General features: G+C 39.6%; 1 protein-coding gene across 6 annotated transcripts in view; it reads left to right on the top strand.

Moving 5' to 3' along the window:
- The window catches only part of TSNARE1 (t-SNARE domain containing 1), a 474,970-nt gene extending 459,519 nt beyond the window's left edge, over positions 1-15,451 (top strand). For all 6 annotated transcript variants that reach the window (XM_014965242.1, XM_014965244.1, XM_014965240.1 and 3 more), the window contains one exon: positions 14,530-15,451. In XM_014965242.1, the coding sequence (XP_014820728.1) occupies positions 14,530-14,610 (81 nt within the window). In that variant the 3' untranslated portion in view covers positions 14,611-15,451. The remainder of the gene's footprint in view (positions 1-14,529) is intronic.
- Positions 15,452-15,708: the final 257 nt, after the last annotated feature.

Below are 15,708 nucleotides of genomic sequence, written 5' to 3'. Positions count from 1 at the left end.
CTCTCGATTCATATTTTACTCACAGAAGAAATGTAAAACGAGGCACATGAAAACTTTTGCCTTTGAATAAAGTGTTGCTGATTTGAAATGGATGAAAGACATGGGTTTAGAGAAAGTACTTTATCAACATCTAAATTTAAAAGGCCAAATTAATCCTACTTGTAATTCAGTCAAGGCTTAGGCTCTGTAACAACTGCTGCACTGCATTTCTCTTGGATGGATGGCTAGATGGATGGATGGGAGGATTTGACCCAGGATTTTTTATTTATGATGCCTCCGTGCTGACTTTTAAACATTGCTATAAAACAACAGAAGTAATTTCAAGCACAGTAGAAAGCAAATATTAGAATCCCTAGACCTGATTCTCATTAACTTTAATGCCATTTTACACCACTCTTGCAGTGCATTGGGGCCATAAACTGAATTACATTAAGCGTAAAATGTTTCTAGTGTGAGAACCAGACCTTCTGTATTTACAGCAGAATTACAATCAACCTCACAAAGGTGGTACAAGGCTTCTTGCAATCATAGAATCACCGTAGAATCACAGAATAGTTTGGGTTGGAAGGTTCATTTAAAGGTGACCTAATCCAACCTCCCCTGCCATGAGCAGGGACATCTTCAACTAGATCAGGTTGCTCAGGGCCCTGTCCAACCTGACCCAGAAGATTTCCAGGTATGGGGCATCTACCACCTCCCTGGGTAACCTGGGAGTGTCTCACCACCCTGATTGTAAAAAATTTCTTCCTTCTGTATAGTGTTAATCTCCCCTCTTTTATTTTAAAATCATTACCCCATGTCCTATTACAACAGGCCACGCTAAAAATCTGTTCCCATCTTTTCTGTAGGCCCCCTTTAAGCAATAATGCTCACTCTCCTGATTCTAAGAGAGGATTCACTGCAGCTACTATCTGTCTCTCAGGTTGGAAATGGTTGTATTTTAGGTTGCCTGATGTTGGACAAGCTTGATAAGATCCATAAAAAGAATCCTGCAAAAAAAGAAAAGTAAATAAGGCAAAAAAAGCAAATGCATTGCTGGAACTGTGTTATTGGCTCCATCAGCCCCATGCTGGACTTAGGGACATCCTACCCCTGTGTACAGTTGATCCATGACAATTTCTTCTCCATTATTGAGTGCAAGCTGGTCGAAACAGGACTGGCCAGGTAGCACAGAAACTAAATCCCACACATGGAAATGACTGAAAGAAGAATGTATCTTATGTCATTGGGCAAATTCTCTGCCTTTATATTATCAATTAATTAGGAAATTCTTGAAGAAGTGTACATCGTGTTCTATTTCAGTATTTCTTTTTATCTGGAGAATGCAATGATTTCTCCAGCTATTAGCTAAGTTGGATGTCAGGCAAAGTAGTAGATCCAGGATGTGGTGAAGAAAGGCAGAAAATAGTAGTCAGCTGTGCTATAAGATATCAGTGATACCCCCTTCAGAAGCTGGTGTTGTAAGTCTGACAGAACATTATGAAAGTCTGGGAGAGAAACTCTGGATTAGTCACCAACACAGATAAATAAAATAAAAGAAACCGGACCAAATAAAATAGGTGGCTCCAGTCAAAAATCTTCAAAGTGAAGGCAATTTTAATGTAAGAATTGATAATGATCTAAAAATATCTTGCATGACTTACTGGGCCCATTAAAAGACTTAGATTAATAAAATCATAGAATCATTTAAGTTAGAGGGGACCTTTAAGATCATGAAGTCCAACTGTTAACCCAGCACTGCCAAGTTACCACTAACCCATGTCCCTCAGCATCACATCTACATGTCTTTTAAATACCTCCAGGGATGGTGACTCAACCACTTTTCTGGGCAGCCTGTTCCAATGTTTGACAACCCTTTTTGTGAAGAAATGGTTCCTAATATCCATACTAAACATCTCCTGGCACAACTTGAGGCTGTTTCCTCTTGTCAGAACCCTTTTTGTGAAGAAATGGTTCCTAATATCCATACTAAACATCTCCTGGCACAACTTGAGGCTGTTTCCTCTTGTCAGATCGCCTGTTACTTGTGAGAAGAGACTGACACCCTCTTGCAAGGTGACAGCCATGAGTAGACCTAATTTGCCCACATGGGCATGTAAATCTGAGATAGATCTACATGGGCAATAAAATTTGAAATAAACAGAGACATCTTAATACATTTCCATTTATTATTTCTTGGACTTAAAAGTCAGTAGAATCCAATATAAAAGTTGTGCTTTGTTGGAAACATCCAGCGTTGCCTTTTTAAATAATGAACTATTGCAGAGAGAAATTAATAATAGTAAAAAAAAAACCTGCATTAATTATCATTTTCTTCCTAAGAAATTCAGATCAAGGATTAAAATAACAAGAGAATTTTGTCAGTAAAGGAATTAATGCTCTGAGAATACCTTCACAGGACGTTGTTTTTTGTGGTACACAGATATCAGAAGAACAAATAGTAAAAAAATCACTGATTAATTAAATGTTTGGTACATCCTGTGTATTCACAGTTTCTATAGAACAAGATGATACACCCTGTATTTTATCAAGAGCATGTATAGCATAGTTTACATGTTTGTATCCTTGCAGCAAGGATATCTGAGCTGCTGTAGATACATTACCCTGGGTGATATGTCCCAGAATCAGTGCAGTCATGTTAGCAGAGCAAATTATCTATAGTCCATGCTGGATGGTACAGCCACACTGCTTTTAGTCCCAAACGGCCTCTGTTTAGCACAAAACCCAGTGTCTCTGCACACTGTGCTTTCGCATTGTCCTAGAAAGAGGTCCCTGTCAATCCTCAGAGGACAAAAGTTTGCCACCACGTTCCCGCCGGCCTTTTGAGACAAATTAAACTTTCCCCTGAGAAGTGGGAAACAGATGCATATGGTGAGAGGAATGCTATTTATGGAAGCACTGAAAGGCAAAGATGGGAAGGAATGGCAGGTATTGTGTACAATTTTAGCTCAGGCACCGAAGCCACGGTCACCTTAGATCCTTGAACACTTGCTCTGGAAGAGGAAACAGCAGCCATCCAAACAGATTTGGAAAACATTGAACCACGTAGCAACCGTAATGTAAATGGAACCATATTTCTTTAGCCCTGTGGTCACTCTGGCTGTTGGTTTTATTGGGGAAATGCAATACCTGTCATTAAAACTGCAGCTTTACCAGATCGGGACCTATCTCAAAGTTAGATATTCCAATAAATGACTTATTTTAAATAAGACCTTTTTTTTTTTTTCTGACTCTGCTTGGAGTCTATATTTACCATGTGTCCTCTGCAATATGCTCTGGCCCTAACTTTCTCTTCTCAGGTCTTCTAGCCATTTTTTGATACAGCCCCAGCTTGTTGAGATTGCAATATACACTGTGAGCATGGCCCTGGAGGGATGGGGAAAGGTATAGCAGAAGCAACACTATAAAAACTCAAATCCTACTCCTAAACTCACACAGCTCTTGGTTGGGCCAGCAAACTCTGAATCAGTAGTGGTGTTTCTGCTGTAGGGACAGCCCCTGACATTGTAACTCTGCTGTGGAAAGGTTTGTGATCAGTGAGTCTGAGTCCAAGGGTCTGGAAACAACAGAAGTTATTTCTCGGGAAGAAACAAGACTTCCAGCTGTTTTGAGCAGAAATGGAAGAGTTCAGTAAGAATTCATCCTTTGAACTTTGTCTTTCTTGCTTGATTCCCTTTCCCTATGATTTCTTTCATTCTCCTCTCTGCTCCAACCCCAGTATCTAGCATGCACCCATCTGTTAAAATATAAAAAGGGCTCCCTCTGCTACTATCTATTAAAGTGCCATATGGCTGAGGTATAGCCTTAGGTGGTGAGCATCAGAGTGCATCTCTGAGTGAATAGTGATTTCTGCATTTGAGGTTTAATTAGGTAAGTGCTTTTTAAGTAGCATCACAGTTTCCCCTTAAATATTTACTATTCCTCAGCAATGAAAAAAAACAAAAATAAGATGAAGCTGGTCTAAAATACAGCCTGACATGTATCAATGAGCGTTCTCATCCTGCTCATGGTGATTCACAACTCCTTCATCTTCCCTGTTGGGAATAACAGACCAAGTGGTCTCCTGAGGGTGCGTGATCCCTCCCACCCCAGACTTTCCCAGCTTTCCCACTTCATTACTGCTGCTACAGATCTGCCCGTGTACTCTGGGCTACACAGCACCATCTGTTACAGAGGAGGAAGGAGCTGTTTACTTCGAGATGCAGCTGCAATATGGGGGGAGGAAAGAACTAGAGGAATTTTGTGCTTTTAGGTGTCATTCAAAGTGATGGACTGGGGTGTTGCGCTGCAAAAATCCACCACCTCCAAACTAGGAATTGAGTGGAGTGAAGGCAAAAGACCTCCAAAGGCACATTTGGCCAAGTGGGATTTGAAGTTGTTCTGATCCTCTCAAGTGCAGGTTAAGAACAGAGCAGAGAATTGATGATAAATATTACAGATTTGGTGTTTCTCTGCTTGTTTGCTTCCTTTTTCAGTGCCGCTGTCATTCTTCTCAAGGGTGAATTTCGGTGTCTGAGGAGAGGGGATCTCCTCCTGCTTGGTGTGTGTGAGGATGTGTGACTTCTGCCCAGTCACCCTAAATGTGATGTCCAGTAACATCACTCTGAGAAAGGCAGCATGCAGTGCCAAAATTCACTGATAATTGTTAATGTCTAGGAGAAAGCGCTTCTGTTGGATGGAGAAGGCTGTGAAGTAACTTCCACAATTATTCTGCTTTTCAAATAACTGTAGAGACATGCAGATAACTCAGAAAATCTCTTTCCATTCCATGGATTCATAGTAATTCCCTGCAGTTTACTCTCTTGTATTTTGTCTAGACTAGTTTTTGACTTTTATGTTAAGTGTGTCAAAGACCTCAGTCACTGTGGTATCTAAGATGAGTTGCAAATACCTAAATGGATATCCCTTTTTTCTTCCTCTGCCTTTTGTTTAACAGTCTTTAGCTGTAAAAAGGCTTCTTTGATACCCAAAAGTTCTCTGTGTGTCTCCTGGAGCCCTTACATACTTCATCTCCCCTCTTTTGTCTGTTAATCCCTTATAGCACTACATGTTAAGGAATAAGTAAAATCTTAATCATTTCCTTTCACATAAATGGAACCAGAGGCACAACGCAGAATATATAATGTATAACTGGCTCTTCAGTGAATACTCATGGTTATCCTCCCTCCCCAACAGACCTCTGTTTCTTTTCAAAAGAAAATGAAGACCACTTCTGGAAATACACATAATCCCTTTGGCGATGCTCTTCACGATAGCCACAATAAACAGAGAAGAGTTGAATAGATGCAGCACCCTGATAAATCTGACAGAGCTGATTTGGAGGATGTAAGGACACCCTCTCTTGCCGGTACAAAAGGAATGTTTCACCCATTTACTGCCTCCAGCAGCCCCCATAAGCAGGCACCAAGGAAGACTAATAACGAATGAGGTATTTAAGATATTCCCTCAGGCACTGTCCAAGTCTCTGATTATTTCCTGCTCTGGGACTTCTGACACCATTGTTTGCTTAGTAACTCAGAGTTCTTTTTTTTGAAGTATTTTTTCCATTCTTCCCTTCAATCTGTGGATTTTATTTTTTCATATTTTTTTTGGTTAGGATTGCAGGAGATCATTACAGGGAAAACAAGATGGAAGTCATATCCGTGCAATATCTAAAGAATTTATGAGGCTTTCATTAGATGCCTGCATGAGAGTTAATACTTATGCATATATCCAATAATACTGCCTAAGGAAATTGGGATAATCTGGTCTCCATAAGAAATGGGGAACATTTTATGTGTCCATTTAAAAAAAAAATGGGGGGAGGGGTGGAAATCAGACGTTATCACTTCCAGGGCACGTTTTTATGAATATAGGCTTTTTTCCTTATACTAGAGGTTGCAACACTAGTCTATCTGGTCAATGAAGATTTATTTGTACAGAAAATATGCAAGGCAATATAATAAGATAAAAATAAAAAGATAATAAAAATATATTTAGTTCAAAAGTAATATATAAAACAAGCAGGGTGGTATTAATTTCACAGCTTAGACAAATAATCTGAATTAATGACAGATACAGACATGTTAAATGGTAATTATTCTGAGTTTTTGAATAGATTAGTTAAAAGTGAGCTGGACTGTCCTCCAGAAGTGGGGGAGGAATTTTCTAAAGGGAAATGGGGGTTACTTCTGTTTTCTGGAGCATTAGCTCATCCCTAGTGCTCCATCTTTTCTTGTCTGGGGCAGTAGAAAGGAACAAACCTGCAATAGATGGGATATTTCACCAGCTTACTCTAGAAGGATGGTGGGAGAGGTCAACTCGGTTATTCTTACCCTCATTTATTTTTTTCTTTATGTTTATGGCCAACTGAGGACCAGACGAGGAGGTGTCCAAAAGGCTTATCGGGGTTATCTATAAATAGCAGAGTGAATTCCCTGGCATCTCTGGGTTCTTCTGCCACAAGCCTTTGCTGTGATGCAGGCACCAACTGCTTTAGTCTCCTTGGTGTCTACTAAAATATCTCCTTTCTGATGGGATTAGTTTTTGCATTAATCTAGTAGTTATTGCTAAAATGTAAGCGAAGCAACCATATGAAACATTCAGTGCTTCAGCCCTGGCACCATCTGTATGAATAACACCAACATATGTATGTAAAAACTGCATCACCCACAGTTAATAACAGCTAGTGTTCAGATGGATGCAAAAAAATGCATTATATTAACATCTATGGAATTTATTAGTTCTGTTTTTAATTAGCTCTCTGTGCAGCAATTTATTTCCAGCGAGATTTTTAATGAAAACATAATAAGTTGGAGTTCTAATTCTAGTACCAGGAGTTTTATCCATTCCGTCTCTGTCCTCATCAACTAAAATAATTTCTGTTTCCTTCGTACTTAAAACAGTCTTTTTAAAATAAATAAATACATAAATAAATCCGAGGTAGATTAAATGCAATTTATGCAGGGCTGCTGCACTAGAATATCCATTAGTGTGTAAGACGGCGTCGCTACTATGCAGTGTACACGATCTCCCACTGTTTTTTTTTCCTGACAGATGAGCTTTTCAACTCTCATTTTCTCTAGTTCTGCACAAACTGTGTTATTCTTCCACCCGTTACTTTTAAGCAAAGCACGGAGTGCACGGTTCCTGCTCCCTTCGCTGGAGTAGCCGGGGTTTAATGCTAAGCATGTTGTCTCTCTTCTGTGGGCTTTTTTTAGGGTTTATCAGCTCTATTTCCACTAACACATGAATGAGAATTTAAAGGTTTCTGTCACCTTTTACAGCTCTGATTTGCTTGCTCTGCAGTTAAACGCCGCTGCAAGGTAAAAGCCTGGTATTTCCCCGTGGCTGTTGGCAGATTCTCAGGGATGGTGACACAATAATGATAGGCTGAATGGCCACGCAGTGATTTGCACGCTCGGCAGCCTTGGCCACACACTCTAGTGTTGGAGCATCCGTCTCCCTGAGATTGTCTTTTCCTGCAACCAGACGTATTTTAATCTGAGTCAGCATTTTTCTTCCTGGTAGTTAATCCAACCTGAAAGTCAAATGCCAGTAATTGTGCACGTTCCCAGAGGAACATAAGATTTGGTGCAAACTGATGACTCGTCAGGTGTGCTATCTAATCTCTATTAGTCTCCAGCACATGATATCTTATCTGGGCAGTGTTTTATGTCTCTCATTTCAGTGTTACCCTGAGTGCTTCCCAGAATAATTCAGCATATTCATAAAGCTGGTTTTCTCTCTCCTTCCTCCCTCCACGCAGCAGGAGTTGCCAGATGTGAGTCTAGGAGCCCTGTCTTTCTCGGGAAAGGCAGGCAGTGACTGCACAGACCAAAAGAGATGTGGCCTCTTTCAAGGCAAGTGTCCATGAAGTTTGGGGAATGGAGGGGTAATGGTTTTAACCTGAAAGAGGGGAGATATAGATTAGATACTAGGAAGAAGTTCTTTACTGTGAATGTGGTGAGACACTGGAACAGGTTGTCCAGAGAAGCCATGTCTGTCCCATCCCTGGAAGTGTTCAAGACCAGGCTGGATGGGGCTTTGAGCAACCTGGTCTGGTGGGAGGTGTCCCTGCCCATGGCAGGGGGGGTGGAAGGGGATGATCTTTTAACCCAAACCATTCAAAGATTTTATGTGTATTGTCTGGTTCAAACATTAACTTGCACCTGAAAACACAAGGGTTAAGGCATATTTAAGAAAAAATAAATGTTCAGATTGCCTTGGAGCACTCTGAAGGTGAGGTAAGAGAGAGGAAAATTGGCTGCGTAAATGGTGGTGCCTCTCTCTTTAAGATAACATCTTCAAATTGCCTCCATTACTGTAGAAGTCTGATTAAAGAGGTGCAGAGGGTGCACTGTCCCTCTGTTCCCTGTTAGCAGGCTCTGCCTGACAATCACACCACCTGCAAAAGGGTTAAGAAAATCATTCACCTTTTTGTTCCGAGTGGCAACAGAAAGAAACATCCTGTTCTGAAATGCTGGCAAGTCTAGCATCTCTCTGCTATGTTCTCCTTTTCATCTTCCTCATGAGAAACAGGTTTTTCTCACTATTCACCTAACAATGTCTCCACTCCCAAAGCTCTCCAAATTGCTTTTTAAAAATACAGAGAGAAATGCGTCAAAAGGGCTGCATCTTGTAGCTGAGCAAAGTTAATGCAGCTTAAAGTGCAAAGTGAGCTCATGGATGGAGAAAGTCCGATGCTATTTTCTTGGTCATTCAGTGCCATCTGTTTAATGTCACTTAGATTTAGATCACGCATTGCTGGCAATTTTAACCTTTTTTAAGGCAAGAAAATGAAGTCATAACCCTTCTGCACCCTGAGCCTTACTCTTCTGTCTTTTATTCTTCTGAAGAAGATGGTTCCAGAAGAGTTTCTTTAGTTTGTTATTGGAGTGTAATGAAGGAAAACCCAAATGACAGGGATGTTTTTTTGAGAAGCAGGATGACAATGCTTCTACAACAAAGAAAATATTAAGAGAAAATGAGTGCGCATTTTTTGGAGGAAGCAACTTCTGTGAGTTGTGACCTTGAGAAGAAGAAAGGCCTTAGTTTTAAGTGGTTTTGGTTCCTACTCTCTCCTGACTTGCTTTAGTATAGGCATGAAGGAGTTCTACCTTTAAGCTCATATTGTTTGTTTGCAAATGAGATTGTTTGTTTACATATTTCTATATACACATGTTCATTTTTCCTACCTTTTCTTTTGCAAGTGCTCTGAAAAGTCATAGCACTGTGTGGGAGTCTTGGTGGACCCTAGAATGGAGCAACATACATGGGGATAACCCATACATGAGATGGTGAAGGATCTGCAGTGAGGTCAGCATTAATAGGCAATGGTCAAAAGCAGGTGGTATAGAAAAATGGGTTGAGGTGTTGAAGCTCTGTGGACCAAAACAACTGGCCTGAGAGAAAGCTAGCAAAATGTCATTGAGATTTTGGCTCACAGATTCAATATCAGATAATTTAAAAATCCTTATACTGGTATTCTTGGCACTTCTGTAGCAGCCCTTGTTTTTAAGAGATTGGGCAAAATAACTGCTTCCCCTTCCCTCTTCCCATCTCATTCATTTTGTTTTACCTCCCAAGCCTCAGACATTCCACATTTGTGAACTGGATTTTCTTATGATCCCCAAAGTTCAGCTAGCAATATTCAGTCCTGAAATGCGGTATCACCTATTATATGTCTTGCCGTAATTATGTCATAGTCTGCAGTTTTGGCTTCTAGGTGCAGATTCTGACACTGCTACAGACCTTTTTTATAGGTCTATGTGACCTTATCAGTTGCATGTTTCTTAAAATATCTGCTATGTACTTTGACAGTGATAGAGAATGTGCTGCTAAGACAAATCTTTACAGCTCACATACAGAAATGCATGGGGGTAAATTCCTCCTAGGCACCCATGCCAATATTCTAGCATGAAGATGGAAAATGGCCAGGATGTCTTTTAGTGTAGTAAATCTCAAGGAGTTGGCTTACAGAGAGAGCATCTTTCTTGGACCATCAAACAGTGTCTGCAGTATGGGCTTGAGATTTGTTGTTGTTGTTGTTGCTGGGGTTTTTGTTTTGTTATTGTTTTGTTCCCAGTATCATCTCATTATTGATTCAGTTTTGCTTTAGGATCAGCCTGAATTATCCATAAGATTCATGTATGTACTTGTGCTGGTTCCTGAAAGATGCCCAAGTACTTACATTAATACTTGCTTCCAAAACTCCTCAATTACCGATGATCTGCATCTGCCAAATTACAAGCTGTTGATGTCAGGGCCAGAAACACTCTAAAATTCTAAAGGATCAGGATTTCTACCGGGGCATATTTCTAAACTGATAAAGAAATTATTTCAGTGAGGTTGAATCAAAGATGGTTGCTTGGTCCCATTGATGCAGTTAAGAGAATGCACGGGAGAAATAAATTACTAAATGAATATGAAGCAATATTGCATGGGGTGTATCATCACCCTGCTATCTCATTTCTTCTGACAGAAGACTCCTGGATTATTAGGTCTGTCCTATTTTAAGAAGCTGTTATTAAAATTGCAATATAAGCAGAAACGGCCAGTGTGACTGAGGAAGAACAGGAGCTTTTCTGCTGTGGGCAGACGTGCACTACAGAAACGTCTAAAATTTCTGTAATGAAAAGGGTTTATCATTTACTTCCCTAGAAAATTAGTAGGAAGGACTATTTAAGAAGGAATGACTTTAACAGATGAAAAAAACAGGCTTTACTAAAGGCATCTCAGTCATTTGTTTCATCATCTCAGCTTGTAATTAACACCATTGTTTCACACTTTCAAGGAATCATTCAATTAGCCAAAAATCTCTGCATATATAATGGTCGACTACTGTTAATAATGGACTACAATTTATGTGGATGAGCCTTCTCCAACAAAGAAGTTCATTGAGGTTAATGTCTATCAAAAAGCCTTAAATGTGTATAAATTTGCAAAAGTCAAAAGTTGCATCATCAGAACTTACTTAGTGTAATGTGTGTCATCACATTTACTTAGAGGAAAGAGAGAGGTCTCACTTGATTCAAAACAACAGCAGGTAGGATCAAATTGGTTTATTATTCTGGATAATTTATCTTCCCATGAGACTGGCTCTTTAATTTACAGGCAAAACAGGCTAGACTAAATAAATGAGCAAGAGTCTACACTGTAAACCCCAAAGGGGTGAGAGTTGCTTCTCTGAAGCCAAGGAGGGCCTTGGGGTGGATCCATAGCTCAGGTCCCTATTGCAGCTTAGAGCTACCAGAAAACTGGAGCAGCTCTTTACAGTCCATTTTTGCAGTTCACAGTAAAGAGATGTGTCAGCCTGCACAGGACAGCAATCTTTTCAGCCTGAAACCAGCAAGGTTGTTTGGTTTTGTTTTGTTTTTTTTTAATTTGCCCCTTCCTTTCTTTATGCATGAAAAAAAAATAAAAATCAAGATAAATATGCCTGTTTTCTTTCATGGACAATGAAGGTTATAGAAATGACTCACTGAAATACGGATGGGCAATGCCTTGAGTCACCCAGGTTTCTGCAGGTAAAGTTCCCCAGATATAAAAAAACCCAAAGATCTACCCCAGCATAATTTTTATTTTTTTTTTCCCCTAGAGATTGTATTTTAATTCTTTATTTGTATAGTAGCTAACACAAGACTGTATAGCCCATAACTAGAACTGCTAAACTCAGCATAACTATTACTGCAGCAAATAGGAAAAACTCTCTTTAATCAAAACCTAAAAGTACAACAGAACTCAAACTCTTTTCAGTAATGAAAAATAACTCATTTTTATCCCCAACTAAACCAGAAACATTTATTAAGTCTGTTGGTTTGTTGGCCCAATACATCTTGTAGTTTGATTGTGTCTGGAGAATCTCTCTTGTTACACTCAAGAGCCAAGCCTGTAGATTATCTATTTCTAATTTAAATGGCTTTTGCAATGTTGAATATTTTCCCTGCCTGCAAATCAAGATTCATAATCCCCAGTAGCTGCAGAGCCTGCCAAGAGTAATGGCTTGTGCTGGTCGTAGCGTTTGCTTTCATGTCAAACATATGGCGTCCTTCATCCTAGTCCTCAGAGAAAAAGCTTGTCCAAGGTCCGTAGGATCTGATCGGACTGCGTTCCTCCTCCCCTGCACACAGGCATGTGTGGGCTCACACTTAAACTCTCACTTATTCGCACATATATGTGCATACACGTGTTTACATACACACATCCACACGTTAATCATAAAGGAGCATGGCCAGCTCATTTAAGGCAGGCATCTGCTAGTGATTGACTTGAATTAGTCATTTACTGATGGATTGCGTTTGCGTCACATGGTCGTTGATTGCCTGGCATGAATGAGATGGCACTGAGGACAGTGGTAGGAAATCCAGACAAGCCAGGTTGGCAGTTCTGTGGTGTTAACACACATGGCTTAGGCAGGGCATTGCCAGCAGGTCGAGGGAGGTGATTCTTCCCCTCCACTCAGCACTGGTGAGAAACATCTGGAGTGCTGTGTCCACTGCTGGGCTCTCCAGGATGAAAGAGAAACGTGGGCATGCTGGAGTGCGTCCATCAAAGGTCCACAAAGATGTTTCAGGGATGGGAGTGTTAGTTGATAAGGAGCTCAACGTGAGATGGCAGTGTGGGCTTGCAGCCCAGAAAACCAACTGCATCTTGGGCTGCATCAAAAGAAGCGTGGCCAGTAGGGTGAGGGAGGTGATTCTACCCCTCTGCTCTGTTCTGGTGGGTCCCCACCTGGGGTACCGTGTCCAGCTTTGGAGTCTTCACCACAAGGAGACATGGACCTGTTGGAGCAGGTCCAGAGGAGGCCCACGAAGGTTATCAGAGGGACGGAGGACCTCTCCTATGAATACAGGATGAGTTGTAGTAGTTGGACTTGATCACCTTGAAAGGTCTCTTCCCACCTCATCCACTCTATGATTCTGTGACTTGCACAGAGTGTGAAAATACTCGAGATTGGCACCTGTAAAAATGTTCTTTCCTTTTCAGGTAGTTTTCTACTTACCGCCTTCCCTCTTTGACAAAAAGAAGGTGAAATATTAAGTGAACAGGGAAGTGAGAATGGTTCCAAAGAGGATGGAAGGGTTATATGATTAGTAGCATTCGTTCCCTTTCCAGTGCCTTTCCACTTGTCTGAGTAACTCTAGCAAATCCTTTTGTGATATTAAAAGGACTTCTAGTACTGAACTTGTGCAGCTAAATTTAGGTGTCCACAGCGTGTATTTCTGTATCTGAGAAAGTCATCCTGAAGATCCCTCCGTAGTTAATGATAGTCAATATGAGCCACTGAAATTTAGGTCATTCTGAAGTCGATGCCTTTATTCAAATGACCCCCACCCTAAAAATCCATTGGCTGTATTGATTAGACCTGTAATTACTGTAATAAGAGCCTGGAGCCTCAGAGCCATTATTCTCAGATGGTGATACTTACACCTAAAATTAGCTGAGATGAATATCATCTTCAGAAGGGTACCCTTTCTTATTAAAGAAGAGTATTTCTATTAGCTCTTTGTGGTGTTTATGTGAATACAAGGCAGGAACTGTCTTCTCTGCTTTGTATATGCACTACAGCACACAATGGACATCTGATTTCACAAGATTATCTAAATAATATCTTATTCTGAACAATTGTAATAGTTGTTATAAATAACAACATGTGTGTGGGTTTGTATTTTGTTGCTTTGAGAGAGGGGGTTGTCTGATCTCTGGTCTGTTTTAACACCTTGTTTGCATACAGTAAAGCATAATTAAAACAAAGGTTGTTTCTAAAGCTTTCACCTGTATTAAAAAAAAAAAAAAAAGGAAAGAGAAAAAAGTTTTTCTCAGTTCTGAACGCAATTATAACAACAGACTATTTTTGCATCCCTTTCCTTTCCCTTGATACCAAGTTTAACCAGATTTTCTTGCATAGTGTATCTGTACAAACAACATTCACCAAGGAAGTAGAGGCAGAATAAACACAAACACTACAAAAGCCTGTTTATATTTTTCATAGTGATGTTTACTACAAATACACAGGCGTGCTTCATGGGGTGGTGAGTGGAAAAATACAATTTGTTTGACTTCAGAAGTCTATAGTGCTGATGTCAATCTTGGAGGTGCTATCTTGCTGCTGATGCCTTTCCTAAGAGGCTTCTTTTGCAGTAATTGGAGAGAAATGTGCACTTTCATTAAAATTTTCCTCTTTATTTCCATTAACTGTCTACATAAATAGTGTAAACGTTTTATGTTTTAGAGATCTACACAGGTTATAATGAGTCCTTCCTATCAAGAGGAAGTGTCTAATGGTTTCATTGTGTGGAAAGATGGAATAGAGACAAGATTTCCTCAATCTGTTCTCTACTTCAAAGTGCATCGGTGTCACACTCTGGCTTCTATACTTAGTCCACTTGGCAGGAAAATGTATTTTTAAAACAAGGTGCACCATCCTTCAGGTTTTGTCTGTGCATTTGGGACCACCTCGAGTAGCCACCCTTCCATGAGTAACAACTGGCCATCAGCAAGTCTCTGGGAATCCTGTGGATACTTAATCAGTTATTCTTGCTTTTGCAGAGCCTGCCATCACCCTGTGACGTGGAATGGAGTCTCAAAGCATTTCACATTCAGGCCCTACGTCAACGTCTGCTTTACTGATCACGTCGCATTAAAACTGCTATAGCCAACAAACACTAATTGTATGACAGAAAAGCTAAGTTTTATACTGTGTGTTACTATAATTGTGAATAATTTTTCGGTTTTGGTTTGTTTATTTTTTTTTCCCTGTCATTGCTGACATGTTCTCTCTTACGGTACAGATTTTAATTATGTCCCCTGTGTATCTGGGGAATGCTATTTCTTTTTTGCCTCCAGATTTAATACACAGTGCTGTAAGATATGTAGCTGTTAATTAATCTTTATTGTTTGTGTTTTTAACATGCTCCTTTATCTCCAGTTCTGCTCATTTAAACCCGTGAAAGTCAAAACGTTTTGTTTGATTCATTTTTGTTGTCGTTTTTTGTACATTTTAAAAATAATCTAGCTCAGATTCTCCTACTGTGCACAGATCTGCCAGATCTATGTAATTTCACAATTTCCTGTGCCATTTGCAAGCACATCAATTAGATGCTTATTTAATCCCATTGTATGCGCAGAACGCCACATGTATTTATGAGAAACACTACTGGAAGTGCAGGACAAATAAACATTAAAAGATATTGTTACAATTTTTTTTTAAAGAGAAAGAAAGACCTTTAATCTGTTAAAAAACATCAAGCAGGGCATCTCATGAAAAAATGTCAGTTTTGCATTGGAATTCATTTCATAGGTTTCAACGCAATCAGCATTTTGGACTTTGTTCCATTTTCACCCACAATCTTTTCTGCTGAAAACATGATTGAAAATGCCATTTAAATTTTTCTTTAAATGTGTTGTGTACTATAAATGCAGTTTTCCTCCAGTAAATAAAGCACTTCAAAAATGGTTTTAATTAAAATGTCATAGGAATTATTGAAGATAATTTCACAAAATAATGTTTTTTATTCTTCATTAAAAGTTACATCTTTTAAAATTTTTTTTCTCACCAGAAAAAAAACCCAACAGTCAGCTACCTCTATGTGTTATGGATTTTTGGTTACTGTCAAGGTTTAGAAAAGAATAACAAATACTAAACTAGATTCTCACCTGCACTGATTTCAATTACATGCTTCCTTTCCAAAAAGCTGACACAGTCTTTCGTCAGTAAAGGTTGAGCAT

This window comes from Calidris pugnax, unplaced genomic scaffold (genome assembly GCF_001431845.1).
Source record: "Calidris pugnax isolate Ruff unplaced genomic scaffold, ASM143184v1 scaffold41, whole genome shotgun sequence".
Classification (NCBI taxonomy): domain Eukaryota; kingdom Metazoa; phylum Chordata; class Aves; order Charadriiformes; family Scolopacidae; genus Calidris; species Calidris pugnax.
Note: the sequence above shows the minus strand (reverse complement) of the source record. Positions and strands in the feature narration are given on the sequence as shown.